At 37.1% G+C, this 27341-nt stretch overlaps 1 protein-coding gene across 4 annotated transcripts in view; it reads right to left on the bottom strand.

Moving 5' to 3' along the window:
• CDH12 (cadherin 12) overlaps positions 1–27341 on the bottom strand; it is a 528906-nt gene that overhangs the window by 60204 nt on the left and 441361 nt on the right. For 2 of the 4 annotated variants that reach the window (XM_025147686.3, XM_025147689.3), the window contains 2 exons: positions 12883–13002; positions 8248–8415 (listed from right to left, as the gene is read on the bottom strand). In XM_025147686.3, coding sequence (XP_025003454.1) covers positions 8248–8415; positions 12883–13002 — 288 coding nt within the window. Of the gene's footprint in view, positions 1–8247; positions 8416–12882; positions 13003–23543; positions 24933–27341 lie in introns of those variants that run through there. The other 2 variants (XM_025147688.3, XM_025147687.3) reach the window with 2 other exon arrangements.

Below are 27341 nucleotides of genomic sequence, written 5' to 3'. Positions count from 1 at the left end.
TGATTCACAGCAGTCTGACTCAATCGACCACCTAATCACTGCCTTCAGGCTAGTCTGCATGAATCTGTCTACCTGTCCTGTGTAAGTAGTTCTCATTTAGTATAAAATAAATAACTAGTTGCCAGAAGTGAATTAGAGTATCTTGTCGGTCAGGCCATTTCCTTAATCAGTATAAGAGACTCATTTCCATCCTGAGAACTAATGAAGGTACAAATGTTGTGCAAAAAGGACAGCTTTTACCAGGAGTGTCAGAAAAAGCTATAATTCCCTATTTAAAACACAGTGGGTAGAAAAACTCCTCAGAAGATTTGTCAGATTTGTTAAACTACTTAATTAGGCAGATAGGAACTCTAAACTCCTAAATATTTTTTCTAGCAAACAGTCCAAATAGTGAGTATATCCAGTTTTCAAACTTGTAGGGTGTCCGATGTTACTGTGTTGCAAATGAAAGTTTGTCTTTTTCTCTATCCTGACTCCAGCCTTCAGCTTAGTCAGCATCACAAGGTAGCAATCAGAGTTGATAGTTTGATCACTCCTTTCATAACTCAAAAAACACTGCCTACCACTCTACTCACTGAGGGCTGTGTCTTGAACTTTTTCTTTGATGGGGAATTCACATCACCTTTCCACGGACTGCCAATTTGATTCTGGCTTGTAACAATGACACCATGTATCATCACTGTTAATGATGCGGTACTGAAAACTGTCACCTTCAGCCTTGTATTGATTAATAGGCCCTCACAAACTTGCGTATGTTCTTTCTGCTCATGTGCGAATATTCATTGTACACACCAGGTACAAATTTTGTGATATTTGAAGGTTGCCACCGTTGTTTCCCACATTTTCCATGCAGTGAACTCAGTATTCAGCTCTGTACACAGTTCCCTGGTCATAATCTGCTGAATGGATAAGCTGATCCAGACCCTCTTCATTTAGTGGTTTGACAGCTGTACTTAGCTGTCCCAAGCGTGGCTTGTCTTTCACATCCCATTGCACTGCTGAAATGCACCACCCACCACCTCACTGTGCTCACATCCATTGGTTGGTCACTAGAAATGTTCAGCAAGAGTCAATGAATGTCAATGGGTGTATTTTTTTTATTATTATTTTTAATAAAATGGAAGAATTTCATGACACAACTTTACTTCATATGCACCAGATACCAATTTGTCAGATTGCCACTCTGCTGCCATCTGTTACATGGTAACAAAACGTAATGGAATATTGGTGGGACAGTTTGGTCTCTATTGCCATACTACCAACATCAGTCTCTGACATGGTGGTCCACCATAATAAAATAGGAGGCATTACTTTTGGAGCAGCTCCTGTGACCCTTCTCTCTCTGTCACTTGTGATAAGTGAAAAGACAATTCAGCACATCTTTCCTTGAAGCTAATGGGCTAAGTCTTAATGCATCAAGTGTTAGACTATTGCGAGCTAACTCCAAGGACATTTGTGGCATGTTTCCAACTCTTAAAATAAGCTTTAAAAAAGAATGGGTAATTATAATTACTTCAACATTAAAAAGAAAAAAAAAAAAAAAGTAGAATTGGTTTGTATAAGTTATACTTCATAGAATCAAAACAATTAAGTGAAATGGTGGATTCATAATTGTAAGATTATTGTCCGTCAGTTTTCTTGTCTCTCTCTCTCTCTTTTTTTTTTTTTTTGTTTTTTGTTTTTTGTTTTTTGTTTACTACTTGTGACTGAGTGACTGTGAAAGCAATTTGGAGAAAACAACCCTTATATGCTGAGTAATAAGAACACATGGGAATGGTCATAGACAAAGGAATAGTATGTGTTTTTTATTTCAATATGACATAAATATAGGGGATAAGTCCCATATATAGAAATTATAGTAAATTTTAGAATGTGTAGTTTGTCACTATCCACCCTCATATACAGCCATTCCCCCTTCTGTTTATATGCTCCCTTCAAGTACTGGAAGGCCACAATGAGGTCTCCCCAGAACATTCTCTTCTCCAAGCTAAACAAGTCCAGTTCCCTCAACCTTTCCTAATAGGAGAGGCACTCCAGCCCTCTGATCATCTTACTGGCCCTCCTCTGGACCCACTCCAAGAGCTCCACGTCCTTCCTGTACCGGGGGCCACAAGCCTGGACTCAGTACTCCAGATGGCACCTCACAAGAGCCGAGTAGAGGGGCACAATCACCTCCCTCTTCCTGCTGGCCACCCCTGTTTTAATGCAGCCCAGAACACAGTTGGCCTCCGGGGCTGCAAGTGCACACTGCTGGCTCATGTCCATCTTCTCGTCCACCAGGACCGCCAAGTCCTTCCCTGCAGGACTGCTCTCAAGATCTTTCCCCACTTTGTATAAATACCTGGGATTGCCCCCACCCAAGTGTGGCACCTTATTGAACCTCATCAGGTTTTCATGGGCCCATTTCTTCAGCCTGTCCAGGTCCCTCTGGATGGCTTCCCTTCCTTCCAGTGTATCAACTGCACCACTCAGCTTGGTGTCATCTGCGAACTTGCTGAGGGTGCACTCAATGCCATCGTCTCTGTCACTGATGAAGATACTGAAGAGCACCAGTCCCAAGACCGACCCCTGAGTGACACCGCTTGTGACTGGCCTCCACCCTGACACAGAACCACTAATCACAGCCCTTTGACTGAGTCCAGCCAACCAACTCCTAATGCACTGAACAGTCCATCCTTCAAATCCACACCTCTCCAATTTATAGAGAAGGATGTGGTGAGGGACCGTGTCAAAAAGGATAAACAAGTTCTGGCCTGTTAATTGGTACATAAATACACACGGGTGATAAAGAAATTGAGAGCATCCCTACAGAAAGTGACTTAAGGATGTTGGTGGATGGAAGCTCAACATGAGCCAGCAGTGTGCATTTGCATCACAGAGAGCCAACTATATCCTGGCCTGCATTGAAGGAAGCATAGCAACTAGTTGAAGGCACATGATTCTCCTTCTCTACTCTGTTCTGGTAAGATCCCAATCTCTACACAGTTCTGCAGCCTCCAGAATAAGGACCTCCTCAGTTAAGACCCGAGGAGGGCCACAAGGATGATCAGAGGGCTGAAGTGCCTCTTTTATGAAGGCAGGTTGAAAGAGTTGAGGTCATTTGACTTTGAGAAGAAGAGGTGCCAGAAAGACCTCATTGAGGCCTTGCAGTACTTGAAGAGAGCCTACCAAAAGGATGGAGAGGGATTTTTTATTAGGGAATGTGAATGTAGTGATAGAAAAATGGGTAACAGTTTTAAATTGAAAAAGTGTAGTTTCAGATTTGATATAAGGAAAAAATTCTTCACTTTCAGGGTGAAGCAGTGGAACAGATTGCCCAGAGAGGTTGTGGATGTCCCATTCCTGGAAGTGTTCAAGGCTGTGTTCAATGGCACCTTAAGCAAATTGATCAAATGGCAGTGAAACTGGAACTAGATAATCTTTAAGGTTCTTTCCAACTCATGCACAGTAATGCAGAAAGTCAGTGTGTTAATGAGGAGTTGGGCAAGACATATGTAAAACACATTTGAAAATAAATTTCTATGAATAAAATCTTTGAAATATACCTTTCCTTCTACTTATTAAGAAAATATCAATTTTGAAGTGTCTCAGTTTTCTGAAAATGGGGCCAATAGATACCTTCAGGTCAAACAACTCTGACAGAAATATATAATATGTGGAGGTTTCCCCTTTGTTACACAGCATCTCCTCATTACTGTGAGACATGCAAGGTGGGAGTTCCCTACTGAATATGTTCAAAAGCACAGGTTCTAAATAAAAAATTCTGTGTTCAGCAGTATAGTGAGTGGTGTTTCATCACTTCAAGCTGATATCCCACCTGAGCTTGCCTGTCTCCTTAAAGGACCCTTGATGAGATGAAGGTGTTCCATGATACAGGGTTTTTTTGGCAAGCTTATAATGTATTATTTATCACTGCATCTACCTCCAAGTATTAATAATAAATGTTCTCTCACTTCTGCTGTGAAATCTTTTCAGCTTACCTGAGTTCAGAAAATATACGTAAACTTCATCCTGTGATTATGAATATCATCTCATTTGATAAGGTAATCCAGAGCATGTAACCTTTGGTATAAGTCCTTTGGGAAACTTCAGTCCTGATTATGAGATGTATAAAGATTTACATAGTAGCAGTCAGTGTTAATGGACATTTTGTCCCCTTTTGAAGTCTGCATTTAGACTTTCTGTCTTTGTTGACCTATGATGAAAAATGTGATTCTGAAGGTATTACTTCCCACTGTTAACATTAAGAGATCTCTAGGTCTTGGCTTGAACATGAAACCTACATGGACCTCAGTGAAAAGGCTTATTTTTTGCATGATTTATGAGGGCTTTTCCAAAAGTAATGCCCTCTTACTTTATTATTTTGGCCCAAGATGTTGGCTCAGAAGCAGATGTTGGCAGTATGGCAGTAGAGGTTGAGCCTTCCCACCAATATTCTGTCGCATTTTGTTGCCACATGGCAGATGGCAGCAGAGAGGCGGTTTGACAAAATGGCATATGACATGGGAGTGAGTATGAAGCAAAGATATGTCACTGAATACCTCCATGAGAAAAAAAAAATTGCACCCATTGACATTCATCAGTGCTTGCTGAATGTTTCTGGAGATCAATCAGTGGATGTGAGCGTGATGAGATAGTGGGTGGTGTGTTTCAGAAGTGGCAACAGTGGTGGTGGGTCATCTCCACTGGTATAGATTTTGATGAGCACTGCTTGCAGGGTCTTGCTCATCACTGGCAAAAATGCATAGCTCATGGTAGTGACTATGTTGAAAAACAGTGTTTTATAGCTGAGAATCTACTCTATCAAATAGTGTCATTGTGCTCTTTATACTTGTTATAGTTTCCATTGAAATAAATAGAAGACATGACTTTCAGAGCAACCTACGTAAAATTCTGCGCAAGTATTCTTTTAGCTGTTATGCACAAGTGGATGACTCAGTTTCCTGGCAGGTAGTTACTCTGAATCATTGCAATGTTTTCAAAAAACAAAATAAAAAAAATCACAATTAATATATTAAAATAAAATTAATACTAAATTTTTGTTTTTAAAAATGTATTTATTTATTTATTTATTTATCTAGCTCTAACTATCCGTGTGTCCCATGTGCCCCATGTGCCCCTTGTGAATTTCAGGCATGCCATACACCATCTCACTTACTGCTTAACTAAGTGGAACTGTCTAAGTAAATCACCACTGATCAGGAATTTTTGCTTTTACTACTCTGATTAAGAAGTAGCCCTTACTTTATGAGGATATAAATGTCTGCAACACATCCGGAAGAAGAGAATGTTTCAGGTCACAGTCTGCCTTCATTAAGCTTGTTCCAATACACTGGAGTTTCCATACTGATATTTTAGCCTGTAATCCCTCAAACATACTAAATGTTTATTACATTCAATAGTAACATGAACTTCCAATTCTTTTCTGTTTGATGAGAATTGCTGTTATGATTCAGTTTTTGGGACATTTGATGTAATAGAAGGAAAAGTTTTTAAATCCTATTAGTCTCCATTGATTTTTTTTTTTCTTTTTTCATAGCAATGACTGGACAAAGATATCATTGCTACAGTTCATGGATGAGATGCAATCTCAAGGCTACTTTAGTCACAGAAGATGTAGTCCATGATTCATGAAAACTGTCTGACACTTGTGAGACTTATGTGGTTTTTTGAAACCCTGTAAAAGATGAAGGCATACAATGAGACAGAAAATTACTAAAATCCCTGACAGCAAAGGAAGTGAAATGTATAAATGAAATCAGACACAGTAAAGATCCCTGTGCGCAAATTTCTTTCCAAAGAACTGAATATTCCCACTTCCAGGAAGATGTATTATTTCCTCTTGCATCTGTGATACTATTCCAGCAGTAGGGTTTTGAGCTGAAAGAAAGAGATAAAATGCAATGGTGGGGCAGTTTAATGAATGCTGAGGACAAGGACAGTAGGAATATTGTGCCAAAGAGACTTTCTGGATGATCTGCTTGTAGACCAAAGCTGATGCATCTCACAAGTGTTTTGACAGGATGTGACAATAGAGAAGGAGGCAACGTTGGTTGCAGTCCATGACAAATAATGTAAGACTGGATTTTTGCTCTTGAGGCAAAATTTAGTCTGGGAAGCAAAAAGATAAAGCTAAGGATATCCAATGAAGTATAGTGTGAAACTGTCTCATTACATGCAGTTAGACAGAGAAAGATGGAAAGGTAAAGCATTAATACCCAGATGAGAGAAAGGTGTGAGGAGAAGGGATTCATATTATCAGAAATGGGAGACTTGCTAAAGAATGCGCACCTGTACAGGTTGTAAGATTCATTCCAGTCACAGGAAAAACAAGCTTCATAAAGTTTAAAAACTTTCCTACGACCACTGCAATCCTAGACAAAGAGTTTGGGAAATTTTACGTATGTCGAAAAACATAGATCAAAAAAAAAATAATAATAATGCTAAAGCATGTAGATGAAGGCTGCAGTCACACACAGGTTTAGAATGGGAACTAGCATAGATAGTTTTAGTGCTTAATAATAAACAATAATATCTGCATAATGGGCATGTTAGAAATGTGAAGGAAAGATCATAAAATCAAAAATTTAAAACTTAATACAATTTTTTCTTCATATTCAAAGTTGGAAAGCTGAGGAATATTTTTATCCTAGAATAATTCTTTAGAGAAAGGCTCATGAGAGAAGGTTAAATTACTTATAGTATTAGTTGTGGAACAAACAGACACAGCAGTAACAAATGATGGAGATTTGCTGCTATGTGACCAAGAACTTTGAGAATGTAATAAGTAAACTATTATGGCATACAATACCTTGCTTCAAATCATTGTGGAACATGAAGACTTGAAGGTGCTAACATAGCACTGATTTTCTCAAAGATTTTTCAGGGAGTTCTGAGAAACTGAAGATGCATGTGCCTGATATTCACAGGGCAAAACAGTAGGACTGGAATTAATGGACTCATAGATAATAAACTCCACTGAAAAAATTCAGCACAGCTAGTCTAAATAAAAGCTGTGTTTTGCAACACTTCCTAAATTATTTGAAGTCATGAGCATGCAGATAGATATGCTGGGATGAACTCAAAAGAAATGACAGAAAGCTGTTTGTTGTAGAATATACGCTTAGTCTGTGGAACTCGGTAGTTTAGAATGCTGTGGACTCTGAACTTTTACATATATAGCAAAGCAATTGGTAATTTGCTGTAAGAAAAAAAACTTAGAAGGTTGTTAATTACAATGACATCATCTTGGCTGAAAACCACTAGGAACAGAGGAAACGTTCTGAATTACTATTACATATTTGACCTGTTCTTATGTATATCCCCCAGATGTCATTATAAGAAACTGAAGTCAGGGTCAGTGGATCTTGGTCTTAGCATGTTCATTCTTACATTTTTGCAAAAATGCAGTATATTTTCATAATAAGGTAAGGAAAGTGAATATTCTTTAAAAAAAAAAAAAAGAGAGAGGTCTGTGAATTTTCAAATATAGTAACTTCTAATACACCAAGTAAAATGGTGACTTGATCTTACTGTAAATTCACATTAATGTTCTAACATTGTTGCCTTAGTAACAGCTTTTTGCATCCAAATGTTTTGATGTAGTTTTTATCAAAGTTTATGCTTGATTAGTATCTGCATTTCAAAGATAGGGAAGATGGAAACCTTCAGAGAACTGAAGAAGAGCAGTAAGTGACAATCCTTTTCCTAATTACATACAGACTATGAAACTCTAAATTAGCATATTTCTGAAAAGTGTCATTTAAAGTAATTCATAAGAAATATAAATTTCTAGAGAAGATTCTATTTTGAAGGTTTCAGTATTTTCAAGGAAAGATATAATCTTCTGGGCCAAGATGTGAAAAATTTGTACTTGTTCATCAAAATAGCAATACCTAGCACGAGCTCAATCTGCTCTGGTTTTCTATACCTTGAAGTCTCAGGTTATAACCTTCTGCCACTTGAAGATGACTATCCAGTTTTCCAAATCTATTTTAAAGCATATATGAAATGAACTATCAGACTGAGGACAATTCTGTGGAATTATATTTTCTTTTAAAAATTCAAAACTCATACTTTCAAATTTAACTTCATATTACTGTAAAAACAACAGTATATTCTGTTTTGTTTGTTTGTTTGTTTTTGTCATATACGGTTCTTCTTTCTGGATCTCAAGTCCTTATATAAGAGATTTTTCAATTTCAGTCACATTTTTTTAAAAATTAATACATTTGGAATACAACATACTCTTAGGAAATCTGGGTGGGTTGTCATTGACATCCGTGAGAGTTATGTTTACAGTTGTGGTTCCAGCTAGTCCTCCCAGTTGTCCTCCCATGTCCTTGGCTTGGATAAGAACTTGATATTGTTCTTTCACTTCTCTGTCCATATTTGGCAAAGCTGTTCTTATCACACCTATGAGAAGAAATGGGAAAGAAAAAGAACAGGTAAATAAAAGGCTGCAATTATCTACTTTTACATTTTAATGTTGTATCTCTTAGACCAGAAATGTCTCTTTTTCTAAAGGACTGATACAAGAGCAGTTAACATAGAAATATGCAAATCACTTAAGCATTTAAAAGGTGTGCTCACCACCTGTCCAGCTATTCAAAATGACCCCTGTGACATTTCAAGTAGAACATAAATGGCCAACAGAGAATAGTGCATATTCACTAGAGATGTAAACAGTGTGAGCATATGTTAACCACACAAGGGACAAACAACATTGTCTTGTGCAGAGCAGGGTAGTGTAGGAAAAGATGACAGTGTATTCCAGAGTCTGAATCTTCCATTGTTTCAAACTATTCAGTGGTCAACACATTGAAGCTATTGTATGCCAAGACAATATGCTTCTGTAGAAAAGAGATGGCCTTTATTAGAAGACTCTCCTTTTATTGAGAAAGTTTTCTGGATACAGCACAATGATGCAGTGAAAACATCAGGAGTTTCCATAAAGAAATGTAAACAAAACATAATTCTTACTCAAATGACTCTTAATACATATTTCATAGTCCCCTTTCTGATACATTAAGAAAGTATAAAATAAAAGCAAAAAGTGTAAAATAAAGGGAAAAAATAAGAGCAGAATACTTGCTTTAGGTACAGTTGAGAGGTTTTCTGAGTTAAAAAAATTCCTGGTAGTCTTCAGAGAATGAAGAATTTGCTATCATTCTAGTAGTAAAATTTCCAGTTACCCAGTATTTATTCCTGTCTGGAAGTATAAAGATGTTCTGTTTTTTTGTTGTTGTTGTTTTTGTTGTTGTTGCTGTTTTTCGTTTTGTTTCTTTGTTTTGTTTTTTTCCTTGTCAGAGGTCTTTGTCTCCATGAAAAAAAACTAACATGTCCAACAGTTCATAGGAAATTTTCCCTTCTCTACCTACTCTATTTCAAAAGCTTAGGGGAATAAAAGAACAAAAATGCTATTTCTAATAGAATCAATTTATATGGATGGGATACAGGTGAGTTGAAGTTATGTAGACACAGCAAAACAGAGAACTGTATTAGAGGTAAAATCCATGGGAAAGAAGACTACAGACTTTGGTATTCCATCTTCAGTTTCACAGAGAATATGTAAACTTTGAAAAAAAGGCTTATTCTAATATAGAAATCTTACGTGCACTTGACTCCTCATTTAAAAATGTGCTTTTAAATCCTTCTATTTTAAGATTTTACAATAAAGATCGTTCAGATTCTGAACAAAATAACTTTTGTTTTTTATCTTTTAAAAATATAAATATCAAATTTGCAGAAAATTATTATTTCAATGAGGCTGCTGAAAACTGATAATAATAAGCACAGGTACTGAACCAGAAGACCTGAGTCCTGTAGTGTTACTCAGACTTCAATAAGATGATTCACTTATGTGGAAGATAAAGAATAGTTTTTGTGAATAAATTCTTGCATAAATATTAATGACAATATTCCTCTCAAAACCAATCTGGATTCCAGTAATGTAACTGAGATGAGAATACGGACCAGAATAACTGAGCTTAAGAAAGAACTGCAGATATATGCACGAATATTGACCATATAAGCATATTAGAAAATTGGATAGAAAGAAGTCGTGAAAAGGATGTTTGAGTAACAGAACAGTACAGAAGAAAAACTGTCAACTGTCTGAAGAGAAGTGCTCCATGTTAAAGAAATCTCTGTTGCATTTTTCAACAGGCGAACAATCTTATTGCATTTGAAAGAAACTCCCACATATAAAGTTTGAGGCCTCAGAATATTCTGCTCCTACAGCTGCTCTGCAGCAGACACAGTAATGCATTTAACATTCCTACAAGAGCAATATAAGCTTGCTCTCCTGCTCCTACACAGTCATTCCTACCGGCAGCAGAGCACGGCAAAAGCCAGCATCATCAAAATATGAGTAAAAAGGCAGCTGTGACATTGAAATCCATAATCACTGGAGACTATTTCTAAATTCATATCAGAGTAAATGAGCTATCAAAAATGACTGGACAAAGGATTATATGTGAACCTATGTGCATGCCAAACATAACCATAATTTCACATATAAAAATTGACCATTAATACTTTGCAATAGAATTTTAAGGCAGCAATACAAATTTCTGCAAAATTTCCAGCTTAAAAAAAAAAAAATGGAAACAAAATGTTTGGAAAGGAATACAGAACAAAAGAGAGATGATTAAATCATTTTTTGATACTGATTTGAGCTGCTTTCTTGTGTGTGCACATTCTCATCCATGCTGAAAAGAATACTGTAGGAGAAGCCCAAAGGAGGAAAAGCAGTGTAATGGAATGGCTTATGTTTGAGAAATTCTTCATTCTGGAAAATAGACAACTAGGAGAGAATATGATATGAGTATTCCTCAGAGTTTCATGGAGAATTTCAAAATTATAGGTAGGATTTAATAGAATGAGGAATTGGTTTTTCATCCAAAACTTTTTCTGTGGATTTCCTAGTCAATGAGTGTGCAGATATGATGCACCTGGACATGTCAATTCTACTGGGAAGTGGATCAGTCATGGAGGAGAAATCCTTTCAGAGTTTTCAGTTACAAGGACATCACTAATTACCCAAGAAGTTATGGAAGGAGAAATTGTTGGAGACTACAAGAACAGTCTGAAATGCATCACTAAATTCTTGCTTTATTTTTTCTAGAGCTGAACAATCACTTCTGTAAACATGATACAGGGTAGCATGAGCCTTTGGCCTGATCCATTATGGATTCCTTAATGTTCTTTAAACAATTACAACAGAGTGCCTGAAAATTGTCACTAGAGAGCAAGAGATGGCAAAAACAAAACAAACAAACAAATAAACAAAAAACAGCAAATGAAAAATTGTTTATCCATTTGCCAGCAGTTCTGAGCTTGGTCTGTCATTTTGTATCAAAATGGCTTTCTTCCCTTTTTCTATCACAGACACTCAAGGCAAGTGTTTTGCAGGAAGACTCTGCAATAAAAACTACTGTATTGTCTCTTCAGTTACAAAATAAAAAATTGGAAATACCTGAGAGTCTATAATGCTGCCTGAGACTTCTGGATTTTAGATCAAGAAATTAAGCACATCATTATTCACTTACTGTTTACCTCTACAGTCATTGTTAGATCCAGAGGTAATTCTCATATTGTAACACTTTAATATAAGACAAGTATTAATAGATAGGCATGGAAACACTAAATTTCTATGATATTACAAGAATAGTCAGTTGCAGACTATGACCCATGGTCCACTCACAATAGATGAGAGCATATAATACAGCCATTTAAAGTGCTGGTGTGCAGAGTGAAGTTCTTCCTTAATAATCATTCTTTTTTTTTTTTTTTTTTTTTTTTTCCTGAGAAACTTGCACTAGAAGTCAAATTGTGGCTTCAGTAAATGTCCTTACCACCATTTACTACTTTTTCATTCTTTATAAGACAGAAATAATAATTAAAAAAAGTATGAAGGTAAATACTTTTCCCTCCCCCAAGGCACTTAAGAAGTCACATTTCAGTTTTAAAAGTAAAGTTGCAGACTGCAAATTGTAACACAATCTTCTGCTAAATGGAGCATGTGACAAAAGAATGTGCCTGTTGGAGATAGTGCACTAATGGCCTTAGGTGGCACTCACCTCCAAGCTATTGATTGATCAGAGAGAGAGGCTCTTTAACACACAATCTGACATTCAAGGACAGCTCTACTGGAAGGAGAAACTGTGTTTGCTTAAAGAGGCATATGGACAACTATCCCTCTAACACATTCAGGATGACACAATGTTTGGCAATCACCATGTAGGTTATTGGTTCCTTAACTGAACTGCTAAATATAGAAGCAAGAATGACATTTAAAAATATAGGACAAGATATCTAATTAACAGATCTACCAACCTCCCAAATACACCAGTCTCTTTAAATGCATCACCCTTTTCTGCTCACACATTCTGTAACACAAGACAGTCATGCTATGCCCCAGGAAAAGAGGAGGACTGGAAATGAATTAGCTGTTGCGCAGTCTCAAATTAGCTCTATACAGTAAAAAAATCTGGGCTGTAACTTTAATGCATTAAAATTGCCAAGAAAAAAAGAAGAAAGACCTGGGATATAAAACTGAATCATGAGAAAAAAAAAAATTGTAATGCATGCTGCAGATGAATCTTTAGCTGTAAAGAAATGGCAAAACATCAGGAAAAATTTCTTAATGTATACATATTTTAGATAGTCCAGGATTATATGGAGGAGGGTGTTTCTTCTGCTTCTACAACATATTGCAATTCACTAAAACAGCAGTCTATAACCAAAACAAAATTTAGTGCAAAGTTACTCTACTAGCTTTTCACCTTATCAACATAGCCCATATTTATTCACTGATATTGCCAACATGAATTGAAATCCAAAGGTTAAATTTTCCAGTATTGCTTATAAACTGTTTACCTGTCTTTGGATCAATGGAGAAATAGGGTTGCCCCTGAAGAATGCTGTAGACCACTCTGGCACTATTTCCATAGGTAGGATCATCAGCATCTGTTGCCTTTACTTGGAGCACGTATGCACCTGCGAAGAAACATAGGTAATAAAAATTTCAGTATAGAGCAGTGATGGTGGACATTTCAGACACATCGGTAATGCTGCTAGCAGATTCTGTTGTAACTCTTGTTCCATTGGATATAAGGTAAGAATAAAATAGTAAGTTGTTCAGCTCCATGCTAGCAGGTAACAACTGAGGAAAAATGGGAAGGAAAGGAGAAGTCCTGTATCAGAAGATATTTATAAACAATTTATGATGCATACATTATTTATTTATTTTTATTATTATTTAATCTAACATATATAAGAAGGAGACCTGGGAAAGCACAAGACTGGATTTTTAGAATTAGTTTTGTGAAATGATAGACTTATCATTAAGGTGTGTGCACAGACAACTGTGCAAGTAAAACATGCGCTTCGACTACGAAACAAGTGTTTGTTCAAGCAAATCCTGAATCTGTCAATGAACCAATCTCTAACTGCATTTAAAAAACTATAATGCAGTTTCCTTTAAGGTTGACTCTGCAGTGGTTGAATTCATACTCACATTACAGACTGAAAGTGGGTGTTGGTTCAGTCAGTTGTCTATGAAATCTGGACTTCAGTATTCTCTTTCCAGTACTGTTCAGTTGGAAACACAAACACCCTGGAGGAGGAACCCCTTTGCTGCACGGTTTTCATTCATAATTAGAGACCATACCCAGTGAAATAATCTGCATTATACCCTGACTTAGCAGCTACTAGAGCCATGCATATGAAGACAGAAAGGGAGAAAACAGAAAAATCATTTTTAGTGGCAATTGTTCTACATAAAACTCTTGTCCTTCCTGCTGGTTGCTAAGCAATTTATCCATCTCTATTGTCCCAAAATTAAAATAGTCATCAAACTATGTTTTTCAGCAAAACAAACAGCCACATATCAAGACTTTCCATTCAAATGTGAAGAAGTAATATTTCCTATAATCCTACATGAAAATGAACATTAGAATTTGTGATACAGATTTTGAATGAGAGAGGGACAAGGCAATCTATGTGAAAAAACAGTACAGGGAGTAAGGTTCTCCACATGTTTCTTTTTAAGAAATGTTCTACATTTGGAGATCACCTAACATTGTTTCAAGAACATCCATGGAATACAGCATGGGATTAATGACTGTTATTTTTTTGTAATGAAAACTTGAATGCTTCAAGGGATGTTCTTACTCTAAAATTAACTCTCATGGACTTGTCCTAGTTTATTTCAGGGAGTGTCTTATTGAAAGATGTTCCATGGACAGAAAGGTGACTCATGATAAAGTTATTCATTTGAAGGACTTGTCTTTTGTGATGATAAACAGTAGTGATGATGGGTTTGCAAGTAACATTATAAAAATATTAGCTCTATGATGGCTGGTCATACAAGAATGCTTCTGCTACAGTTCACTGAATAACAGAGAAGCAAACAATATTTAAGATGTTCCTGCTATCTCCTGAAGAAGACAGAAATAGAAGTTCTATTTGACTAACAAGTATTTTCAAAGTCAATAGGTGATCATAGATTTAAGCCAAGGGAGAGTCTGATTAAAGTCAAATTCTAAAGGAGAGAAAGATTGTGATTGTATGACAATGAATAAATGAACAAAAACAAATGCCACTGAAATTGGTTGGACTCAATCAACCAACTGCCTGAAGTTACTCTCCTGATTTTCTGGATCTACATGCTGAAAAATGGTACAGGTTAGAGAAGACTATAGTCCAGATTCAGCCTAACAGCAGTGGAAGCAGTGCCTACTCTATAAATCTGTTTCTAAATTTCTTTACATAACACACATCGGGTATGCACTAAAAAGATCAGAAAAACCCAGCTAGAGAAATACAGTCTCCTACCAGAATGAAGGGCAGAAGCTACCTAATACATGAGCATTTGATGGCCACCTGTGGACTCCTCCCACTGTGGAAGAAAAAGCAAGGTCTGTGCCTTTTGGAGCAATTACACTGATAAAACGTCACAAAGATTTCCCTCACTGCACAGTACAGCACCTATCTCTGGTATCCATGCAATTGTCTCCATTCATCTCTGCAGTATCTTACTGCCTTCCAACATAAAAACCTCAGTCTTTTTCCTTTGCAAAGAAATACTACATTTTAACATACTAGCAGCCTTCTTTTATCCCTAAATTGCTAATCAATTCCACATATTTTGACTTTTGAATGAATTTTGTTCCTCTCACAGGTGGAAGTATTAAGTTCGTAGGTGCTGAAGTCTGAACTGGTGGACCAAAAGCAGCCTAGCTGGCAAGTGTGCTGCTTTGAGACTTATTTGAAACAAGCCACACTTTTACAGAGTCTTATTCCCAAGTCTCCCCTTACGCCAGGACATGCATTTCTGATGCCCTGCTGGTCACTGAAAAGGGAGTTAATTTTAGTTTATCTTCTACGTGTAAATTGACAAAATTTTATTGGCATATCACCAGGACTTTTGCTTTTCACCTTAAAGCAGGCATTACTCTGCATAAGAGAACAGGACAGACAGAACAAGGCTCTCACACGAAAGATGAAAGTAAACTCAAATAAAAGCCACAGTGGCTGGGAGTTGGTTTTAGACCTCATCCTCTATCCCAATATTTGTATCACACGCCCTAGGAATAGTTTAAAACTGATCAACAGCCTTTTTGTGGAGTAGCGACTGGTTTCATTTTCCAAAACCACCATGACCAGACTCCTTGTTCTCATTACACCAGCATCATTTTCCTCCAACACAAGAATTAATTTCCTAAAACAAATACATATTGATAAAGCTTGAGCCAGAAGGAGTACTTTCATGGAGATAGTCACGGTGGAGTTCAAGATACCTATTAATATTTTATTTCTACAATGTGGACAGTGACTTTCATGCCAGGAGCATTTGCAGACACAGGCTGAGCACATAGAGCCTGGCAGCACCAGTCAGCACAGACCAGTGTTGCAATGGTAGGCATGTGAAACGCCACGGCTGAATCTATATCTATTTCTATGCAAAAAAAGTTGACACTGTAAGGTGAAGGAAATGAACCAGCCATCGGCCTGCTAGAAAATGCTGCAGAATGCTAGAATCAGACCGAGGTGCCTGATGGTCCCTCACAGACCAGTTCTTAGCTGTCTACTAATACTAGTTTACACATTTTTTTACATATATGCTACAAGTAATTCAGCCTTATTATAAAAAAGAAAGAAGAAATGCTGATTTATAAACTAAGCTTTATTAAAGCAAACAATCTAAGTCATCCTTTAAATAGATTAGTTGTAAATATTGAATATGACAAATATTTCCCAGTGATAACACTTTCAACTGTATTAATCCATATCTAGCATCTTGTGCAACAGCTTGTATGTAAAGCTTACATTTTTATGAGAGGTCAAGATTTTATTTTTTCTCATCAGTTATATACTAACTGAAATATATATCTAATTTTGAGAACAGGTTTTCTGAAATTGGTTTCTCATTCTTTCAGTATTATCAAGCATTGCCCATTGTATCTAATAAGTTTTCTACTTTACTGTAAAACATAAAACTAATATAGTTTTAAAACTGGACTCTAAAATGGTAGATTTTGTTGTTGTTGTTGGTTTGGATTTTTTGTTTTGTTTTGTTTTATTTCCCAGAAGTAATAGAGGACACTGAAGCTGTAAATCTTTAACACACAGTCACAGGGGATCACGTTTATTATAGCTCATGACATTTTAATTCCAATACGTAGCTATACACATTACATGGGGTAATTGAATGAGCACAAAATTGCAATATTTATTGTTTGGAAATAACATAGAGGAAAGTTAACATTTAAAAATAATTATATTTTAATAGTTGATACGCAATCAACAAATATTTGTTGTAGGGGATGGTTCCAACCAGCTCAGGTTGGTTCCAATCAGTTCTGATTGGTTACTTCTAATGCAAACCTATTCAAACCCATTCTGACCTCAGAGGTCTGAAGCAGCCACGCCTACAAAAGAAACGTTATCATTCCGTGCTGTAATTTTTGAGCAATACCAGCTTTTTGCAAATCCATTTGCTGTGCTTAGAGCTAAGAGCTGTTGTATGTTTCACATTTAGTGCATAATCAAACCTATTTCCAGTACCTCTGGAATAACACTATTTGATTTTCAGTGTCTGCAGTTCAGGTGGCATGGAAGCTGACTTTCAGGACAATTTTTGTTAGGCTGAACCATGTACATATTCTCATTTCATCTGGAGAACAGAATTTTAAGTGTAGAGATATTTTTTCTGGCAAAATGGAATACACAGTGTTGTGGAAAAATACTTTTTTGTTCCTTCTTCTTTATGCAGTAAATGCTTTATAAAGCAAAGCTAAGAGTTAAGAGAGAGTCAAAGGATTTTATTACTCACAATGTTTTTGTCTCTCAGAGTCTTTCTTGTAAATTAATTAATATGTCCCTTTCTCCTGGCAATCCCTGTCTCCCTCATGGACAATAAGAGTAAGCAGAGGAAACGTACAGCCGTGTATTCAGATAATTATTTATCTTGGAAATCAGCAAAGCAATTATTTTGTTTTCCTCTTTTCCCCAATCCCCTTCTGTCGGGGTCAGACAAAGTTAAGCCACGAAGGGCAGGCAATCTGGCTAAGCTAATAATGCCTCTGTTAGTATTGCATAATTATTTATTTTATTTATTTTTATTAATTTGGGCTATTTATTTATTTATAAAGATATCCAGCTGCTTACACAGTCCCAGGGCTGTGATAATCTTTACAGAGGTTGCACTTCCAAAGCAAATGAGGAGCTTGAAATAGCAGCTAATAGGCTATACCCAACATGCACATAAAGGAGTAGCCTGGTAAAGCAACTGCTGGAAATAATGCAGAAAGAGAAGCACAGGACCCAATTAGCAAATTGCAAGCTTAATATACATCTATTTAAGAAATACATCTCCCGAGGGTGATTTTCTTCTTTCCATTTTCAAGTCTGTGAATTGTTTGGTTTTTTTTTTCTTACTAATATGACAGTTGAACTCATATGAAATTTAGCAAACAGAAAACTTAGTTTTGAGTTTTGCTTTTATCATTTTTACTACTTGATAACTTCCTAGGCCATGACTCAACAGGGACTTACTGTTGCTTATATATCCATCTAGTGACTAGGCTGTGGGAGATAAAAATAACAGTATATCCTCTACTCACAATAGCTATGCTGGAAGAACCCGTAAACCATGATTTGGTTGGGTTAGTTTATGTTTTGCAAGGAGGTAGAGTTAGCCATGTCAAAGAAAGAACCTTTGTGATATCAAAATGCTATGTGAATCAGAGAATGTTGCCAACAGCGCTGTATGTGTTAAGGTATTTGTCCCAACAGAGTAAATATCTACTTCTATGTAGTTATGAAACAATAAATGTTATCCACATCCGGTGCACTGAAGTCTTAAGAGCTCGGGGAAACAAAGTCAACTCCAGAATAACAGCACAAAGTTATTTGTTTATAAATCATTTATTAAGTTATTTGTTTATTAATCTGTAATATGGTTTCAGTGTGATCAAAATATCCAGATAAACATACTCAAAGAGAAGGCTAATTATTATGATCAGTTTGAGTGAAGTCAGTGATATACTGGAATTGATTCCTCGCATTTAATGCTAATGAAACTTGCTGATTATCATGATGTTTAGCTGAACAGCACTTATTATCAGCTTCATGCCTTTTGACAGCACCCATCACTTCAGTGTCACATGAAAGCTTACCAGGAAAAGAAGTATTTTTAAGCAATCCAGGAAATAGCTTTTTTTTTTTTTTTTTTTTTTTCCAGTGAGGAGCTCCTGATAGATTCTTGAGGTATATCAAGGGTCTTGAAATGATGACCTGAAAAAATCTATGTCAAAAATGGTGGACATCACATAAAAAAATCAGGAGAAAGTCTGTCATAATGTACTTCTACTATTTTATTCTTTGATGTTTTTCATGAGCTGGAATTTCACACATCAGTTCTTCAAATGTCAAATGATTCATTCAGAATGTAGTAGTAGGATAACTTCAGCATTACACAGAAGAAAAGTTAGTGTGAAATAAATGCCATCTATATTGAATGCCAGTTAAAATAACTTTAGCTTGTTTTCATTAAATGCTCAGATGGTAAATAGAGGCTACTTTCCTTTATTTTTACCAGATGTCGGACATTATTAGAAATGATTTAATTCAGTGTTCACTCAGGCATTTCTACACAAATAAAAATCAGTTGTAACTGATTGAAATCTTTTAGGTTTTGATTGACGGAAATAAGTTTGACAGGATCTTTTGTACAGTAATAATTTTAATTTTAATACAGTTAGTCATTTCAGATCATATTTTGGTAACCAACTATCACTAATATGGTGATATTTCAAGAAAGAGAGATTTGGAGAGAATGATGACAGCACTTCTGAAGTTTGTTTTGCCTGCATCAGATCTCTTCCATGTATTTACAGTGTAGTGGCTAAATCCCTCAAGGATGCACACCAGTCTTCCATACAGCTGTCAACTATGTTGATTTTTATATCCAGGTTTTTATCTATTTATACCTTTTTTTTCTTTTTTCCTACTTAAAATCTACAAATCTTTTAAGAGAAAACTTGGATTAGACTGAAACATGATAACGTGTAAATAAACTCAGAACACAGTACTGACTTGTACGCAACCTAGAATGCAATGTGATACTTTGTGAAAGGTGTTGATTTTTTTTTAATTTAATCCAAATATTGCTTTGAAGGCTTTCCTCCTACTTCAAGATCAAAGGATCCATAGAGTTTTACTCTAAACATTTACTTCGATTAAAATGTAAAATATCATCTCTTTCAATCAGTGTTATAACTCATCATTTCTACATTATTCTGTATAGCCTCCAATATCAATATCCAACTGCACTAGCCTTCAGCAGTGACAGGGGACAGTAACCCCACAAACCAATGTCTTAAAGGATAGAGGTCTCCTCTAGGGACTTGGAATAGTGTGGGTGTCTTCCGGATTCACAAAGTATTCTGCTGAAGGAAACTCATAAAAGCAAGTAAAATGGTAAAAGAGAAATTGCTATTATAAGTGACCACACAATCAACTTCCATCACAAATACCATTTCAGAAAAAAAATGTGGAAGAAGTACAGAATTAGAAAACACTCAGGATAACATGTCCTCATATAAGGTCCTGATCTGATCTGTAGCAAATATTCATTCGAATCCTGAAACAAAAGTAATCATACCCCCTTTCAAATCTACATGTTGTTATAATATCTTAATATAATGTGTCTTTTTAAAAAGGCGGTAATGGACTCATTTCCTTTTTTATAAGGGACAAGATAAGGAGTAATGAATTGAACATACAGCAAGGGACACCAGGATTTTGGTGGATGAACATAGTGGAGACAGCTTGCACAGGGCTACTCCTGTAACTCTCAGGAAGTCTCAGCCAGGCTTTCTGGTCCCTCTTGGAATCTCATCCCCCTAGTAGAAATGACTCATCCTCATAAAAGCTACAAAGTGGAGCAAACAGCTGGCAGCAGAAAACAGTGCAGACATTCAAGTTAAGAGTGCTCAGTCTTTATACTGAGCCCTGATGCTCAGTAGGAATCTTCAGTGCTTAATGGTAAGCAATTTATTTATTTATTTATTTACTAGAGAGACTTAAGAGACCTATGTTTGGAAGCTCTTGAAGACAGATTAGACTATTCTTTAGTAGGAACAGCATACATGTATCTGATCCTAATGATAACACATTAAGTAACTCTGAGATCCCATTTAACTCTCACTTTACAATTATATAAAGTGTAAAAACAGATGTTTCCCTCTCAGAATATCACTGTATGCTTGCCTTTGTGGATAAGATAGAAGTGTTTCTGCACTAGCATTTTAATTTGGCTCAGGGGTGCACTTAGGAAGAAAATCTTCCAATTGTCCCCCTTACTGTGCTCTGGTTAATAAGTGAATCACTCTTACACTATGCAAAATGGATTTTTTAGAGATAAAACTAAAATGGAAGACATGCTGTAGATGCACACTCAATGCATCACAGCTGCTAATATGATGGTGTTCAATTCAAGATTTCTGATCAGAGTCTATTTGCAACCATGAGCAGATACAGTCAGAATGTCAAGTCCTCAGAACTCAGTGTCACCAACTCATCATCTCTTTTGTGTCACAATACTGTCCAGTATGATGTAGGCAGCACTTTTTGTATAGCATGAGGAGTAATGGATCTCCAGTGCTCTTCAGAGACTTTAAATACAGCTAAAAAGCACACAAATGCCTTTATTATTTCATATGAGGATCAACTGGATGTTAATTAGCAAAAAATCTGTAAAGTCATAACTGAAGAGAGATGATGTTTTGGTATTTCTACCATACATATCCAGACAGTATCATAGAACTAGTTATATATTTATATTTATATATTTAATCAATTTTTATATTTATATAAATATACTTAATCAACACTATTTATTGATTAGCTAAGAGAAGAAATTCAAACCTTAACATCATATTAAACATAGGGAAGTTTTAAAAGCACCCACTTAAAAATAGTGGTAAGCATGACTCTCTTTTATCAAGTTTCTACTATTAGTGTGACAATTACCCAATTGTCTGCATTCTGGTTGTTTGTTTTTTTTTTTTTTTTTAATTTAATTTAATTTTTCTTTCTATATTCATATTAGATCTCTACGGTGTAGCAATTGCATTTGTTACTGATGTAGCAGTAAATACAACTTTATATTTACTTTCTAAGTTGACAATGCAATATTATTAAACAAAATCTTAAGCATAGAATCACAGAAACATTGAATCATTTGAGTTCAAAGAAACATTTAAAGGTCATCTAGTCCAACTTCCCTGAAATGAACAAGGACATCGACAGGCAGATAAGGTTTCTCAGAGCCCCATACAGCATGCTCTTGAATGTCTCCAGGGACGAGGCATCCAGCGCCACTCTGGGCAACCTGTTCCATTGCTTCATTACTGTTACCATAATAACCATTTTTCTTATATCCAATCTAAATCTTCTGTCTTTTAGTTTGAAACCTTTTCCCCTTGTCCTATCACAACAGACTCTGCTAAAGAGTCTGTCCCCTTCTTTCTTATAGCCCTCCTTTAGATACTGAAATCTCGCTATCAGGTCTCTCCAGAGTTTTCTCCAGGCTGAATAGCCCCAATTCCATCCCTTAGACCATTTTTGTGGTCCTCCTCTGGATGCACTTCAACAGGCCTATATACTTCCTGTACTGGGGACTCCACACCTGGATGCACTATTCCAGGTGAAATCTCACCAGCATAGAGGGGCAGGATGACCTCTCTTGATCTGCTGGCCACACTTCTTCTGACGCAGCCCAGGACATGGTTGCTTTTCTGGGATCTGAGGGCACCTTGCTGGCTCATTACCGGGTGGCCATCCACCAGTATCCCCAAGTCCTTTCTAGCAGGGCTGTGCTCTATCCTTTTGTCTCCCATCTTGTACTGACAGTGGGGCTTCCTGCAATCTAGATGCAAGACCTTGCACTTATATTTGTTGAACTTCATGAGGTTCACCTGGGCACCCTGCTTGAGCCTGTCGAAGTCTCTCTAGGTAGCATTTCATCCCTCAGGCTTGTTGACTGCACCACAGAGTTTGGAATCATCCACAGATTTGCTGAGGGTGCACTCAATCCCACTGTCAATGTCACTCATGAAGACATTAAAAAGCATCAGTCTCAGTGCTGATCCGTGAGGGACACTACTCATCACTGACCTCTACCCGGATATTGAGCCACTGACCATCTCTCTCTCAGGACAATTTCACAACCAGTTCCTCATCCATCAAACAGTCCACTCACCAAATCCATATCTTTCCAATTTGGAGATAAAGATGTGGGGAACCATGTCAAAGACCTTACTGAAGTCCCAATGGATGACATCAGTGGCTCTTCCCTTGTTCACTGATGCAGCTTTACCACCATAGAAGACCATTAGGTTGGTCAGGCAGGACCTGCCCTTTGTGAAGACATGCTGGTCATCTCTTACTCTTCCACATGCCTTCGCATAGATTCCAGGAGGATTTGTTCCATGATCCTTTCTTTCACAGAAGTAAGGCTGAGTCATCCTTTCTATCTTTCTTAAAAATGGATGTGACATTGCCTTTTTCCAGTCACCAGGGACTTCACATAACTGCCATGTGTTTTCAAATATCATTTAGAGTGGCTTGGTGATTACATTAGCCAATTCCCTTAGGACTCTGGGATGCATTTAATCTAGACCCATAGACTTATGGATATCCAGATTCCTCAGGCAATCATGACTTTGATCTTCAGCTGGAGAGTTCCCCATTTGCTCGAGGGCTGTGGGAAGAGCTGTTACCAGTTAAGACTAAGGAAAAAGGTTGTTGAGTACCTCAGCCTTCTCCTTGCCTGTTGTTATCAGCCTGCCTGTATTGATCACTGGGGGGTGTGGGGGAGGGTATGTCTTCTTGGACTTTCTTTTTCTCGCTGATGTACCTATAGAAGACCTTCTAATCTTTCACTGCACCCCTTGACAAGTCCAGTTACAGCTGAGCCTTGATTTTCCTTACCCCATCTCTACAGCATCCCTGTCATCGTCCCAGCTTACCTGTCCATTGTCTGTGCCTTTTCTTCTTGCTCTCCAGTTTGACCAGCAGGTTCTGGTTCAGCCATGTCAGTCTCTTGCCTTCTTTTTCTGACTTCCTACACTGACTTCCTGTGGGGATGAAGAGCTCTTGTGCCCTAAGGAAAGTTTCCTTAAATATCTTCAAGCTCTGCTCCACTCCCTTCTCCCTGAGGACAGTTTCCCAGGGGGTTTTGTTGACTAACCCCTTGAAGAGCTGGAATTTGGATTTTCTAAAATTCAGCATCCTGATTTTACTCTCTGTCTGTATCATAACCCTCAGCAGTTTGAAATCCTGGTCACTACATCCCAGGCAGTCTCCAATCCTGATGTCACCAATCGGTTCACTTGCATTCATGAGCAATAGGTCCAGTACTGCAAACCCCTCCAGTGAGGTGCTTTCTGCTACTTGGCTCCAGGATTTATCATTCACGCATTCCAGGAACCTCCTGGATTGTCTACATCTTGCTGTGTCACTTTTCCAGCAGATGTCAGGGTAGTTGAAGTCCTACAGCAGGACAAGAGCCTGTGAATACAATGACTGCTGTAGCTGGAGGAAGAAGGCTTCATCAGTAGGCTCTGATTGATCAGGCAGCCTGTAGTAGATATCAAGCACAAGGCTTCCTTTGTTACCTGGGTTTCTAACTTTCATTCATAGGCTTTTTACTTGCTTGCGGCTATTCTTCAGGCACAGTTCTTCATGCCTTATTCATTTATTGATGTAAAGGGCAACACCTCCAAACTGCCACCTCCTTCCCCCTTTACATCTAGTTTCAATCCCTACCAGTGAGCCCAGCCAGGATTTTCCAAAGTACTCTCTTCCCCTTCTGAGAGAAGTGAATCCCATCTCGTGCCTGCAACTCTGGTGTCATATAGGCCACTCTTGTAAAAAAAAAAAAAAGTTTTGTCAGTGACACCATACACAAAGCTAAGTATCTATAGATAAAACCCTTCCATTTCTTTCAGTGTCCTTACCCATAATTCTGCACCCTTCACAGCATTCAAATTTCTGGACTGTGTGCTGCCAGACTCAGGACTGACAAGAAGTTTCCTTAAGAAATGCCCTTTGTGACACAGAAAACATCATTGTCTCATTGTAGGAATGCATAAATAGAATTACATTCTTCACCAAAAGGTCACAGAAACATCTTTTCACTCTTTTCTACCATGCAATGTCTCTGTTTCAGGATGCTACAGGAAAAGTTTTTCTTAGCATCACGTTCTCAACATCAGGAAAAACAGTGACTGAAGCAGAAGACTCAAATAGGAAGATCTGGTTCTGTTCCCTCTTCTATTCCATAACGTTGGTCAACACAGAAATCCAACACTCCTTAGATCTGCCATGATTAAATGGAAACATGAGCCTTCACAATTGGAGTGGTAGATGCTGTTGTAAGACAGCTCCAGTGTGTGGTGGTCTTTGGTGCTCTGCATGATGGTGATAACAGAGAAATCTCTACTATATCGCTGATAATGACAAAACAATTCACATAGCTCAGAAATGTAGCATTCATCAGAACACCAAACTGTATCAATCCAAGCCACAGAAAGTGGTATATCACATTCTTCAAATTCATTAAAGTCGTTCATTTGAGAGAACTACAGACGACAGTCAAGAAGTAGTCAAATGACAATCACAAGGGCTGAAAGAACTACAAAACACTGCTTATTTGAAACAATATTTTACAATATTATAGAAGGCACCTTGTAACTTATGATTGTGCAAATATCTGATTTTCCTTTTGTTTGTTTGCCTTATTGAAAACTTACAGTATGTCTCTCAAAACAAACAAACAAAAAAAACATGATCCTGAGTTAACCTGAAGCATTCTAATCCACATAACACATTTTGAGCACATTTTCAGTCTGATAAGCAGACCTGAACAAGAAAGCCTCTTTAACCAGAACGGCATGGAAGTGGAATAGACATTAAAAGATGCTGTGGAAGATTCAAAAGTAGTTTTTTGATTTAGGAATGTTCAAACCTGTACTGTCCAGCTTTTAGGAAAATTTTGTAATGGACACTGTTGATAAACTTTTTCATTTCAGGCATTTAATTATTCATAGGAGCAGGGTTTATATACAGTTTTCTGAAGACAGCTGCCTGGCTCCTGAAATATCACTCTTTTGTTTTTTCCTTCTCAGTTACCCTTGTATGATCATTTCTGATCGAAGAAAATCTATGTATTTTCTGCAACACTGACTACTATTAAAAAGTGAGACTGAAAGACAAGCATATATCCCAAATAGAATACAACCATTTCTTAGGGAAATTAAAAGAAGATGGCTCTTGTATATAAATGTGTCTATGGTGTTAAAATCTGTCCTAGAACATTTCTGTGTGCATAATCAGCTAGATGGTAAATAGTTTTGAGATATCTGGAATTGAATTTTTAGGTGAATGAACTCTTCGCTAACACACACAAACACACACACACACACACACACACAAAAAAAAAAAAAAAAAAAAAGCTATAGTAACACTATAGTGCTTTGTGACTCAGTTTTAATCTCTGAAGAGTTACAAGCCACTACTGGAATTTCAGCACAAACTACCACTTTGGCAAGTAGTAAATGTGATTAAGGGTATGAGGGATTTCAAGCAATGGAAAAAAGTTCTACTTCTCTGCTTGATGAAGACTATTACTCCCAGAGCTCTTTTAAAAAATGGTTATTGTTTTCATCAGCGTGTCTGAATTGTAGGTGCTGAAGTTTTACAATTTAACTTCAGGCACATGAAATTTCAATCTCAGTACTTGAAAAGTTAATGTACCTACCTATCTCAAAAGGTAGACAGTGTTTATTTATTTATTTAACCTTACTTATCTTATATCTAAAAATAAATGGTTGAATGCTTATGGAGCAGTCTGCATTATTGACTGAGTGGGTTGTGGCTGCCAAACTTCAAAGCAGAATTGCAGGAGATGTGGTGATGAGCTAGCAAGTAGCCGTGGGGTTGTTTTAGGTGATGTTAAAAGCTATAATCACATAGAGGCCACTCTTATTTGTTAGAAGTAAGCCAAAGTCCCAGATCTCCGCTCTCAAAGTCCTTCTTTCAGATAAGGCTGGCAAACAAAACTAAATTCATAGCTAGTATAACAGTGTGCATCCTCTAGCAAAATGCAATTATGCTTCTTATCTTTTTCACAATCAAAATGTGAAATGAGCTGTAACTTCAGCTCCTGTTATTCTGCAGTTCACACTGTAAAACCCTGCTAGGAGCGGTGTTCATCATTAGGAAGAAAGCTCTCTTTACCTTGGATAGTGAAGGACCATGAATTTAGAGCTATCACTCCAGATAAAATCAGTTGTTTCCTGTCATGTTGGTACTTAAACAGAGAAATGAGATTAAACATTATATCTTCAGACTTGATACTAGCAAGCATGTTGTGGTTCAAGAACTGTTCCAACAGTGTCTTGATGGTTTGATTTTGGGTGGTCCTGTCCAAAGCTAGGAGTTGGGCTCGATGATTCCTGTGGGTTTCATCCAGCCTAGGGTATTCTATGTTTCTATGATTTTATTACAGATGGATTTTGATCAGCCTTTCTAGGAGATACACAGATTCAAAACCTTGCTTGTATGATTCTTCAAACATTTTTTTCTTCAAATCATTAACTATACAGACAATGCTTTCTGTATCCCAAATGGCTGATTGAACTCGGAACTCTTAAAATACAGAAACTCCTGTTACCTGTCACAGATGGATCTCATTACAGATGTATACAAGAAATTATCCCATTCCAACATATTTTGGTTCCTTTTGCAAAGTGATATGCTCACCT

This window comes from Gallus gallus, chromosome 2 (genome assembly GCF_016699485.2).
Source record: "Gallus gallus isolate bGalGal1 chromosome 2, bGalGal1.mat.broiler.GRCg7b, whole genome shotgun sequence".
NCBI lineage: Eukaryota > Metazoa > Chordata > Aves > Galliformes > Phasianidae > Gallus > Gallus gallus.
This window is presented reverse-complemented; position numbering and strand designations above follow the sequence as displayed.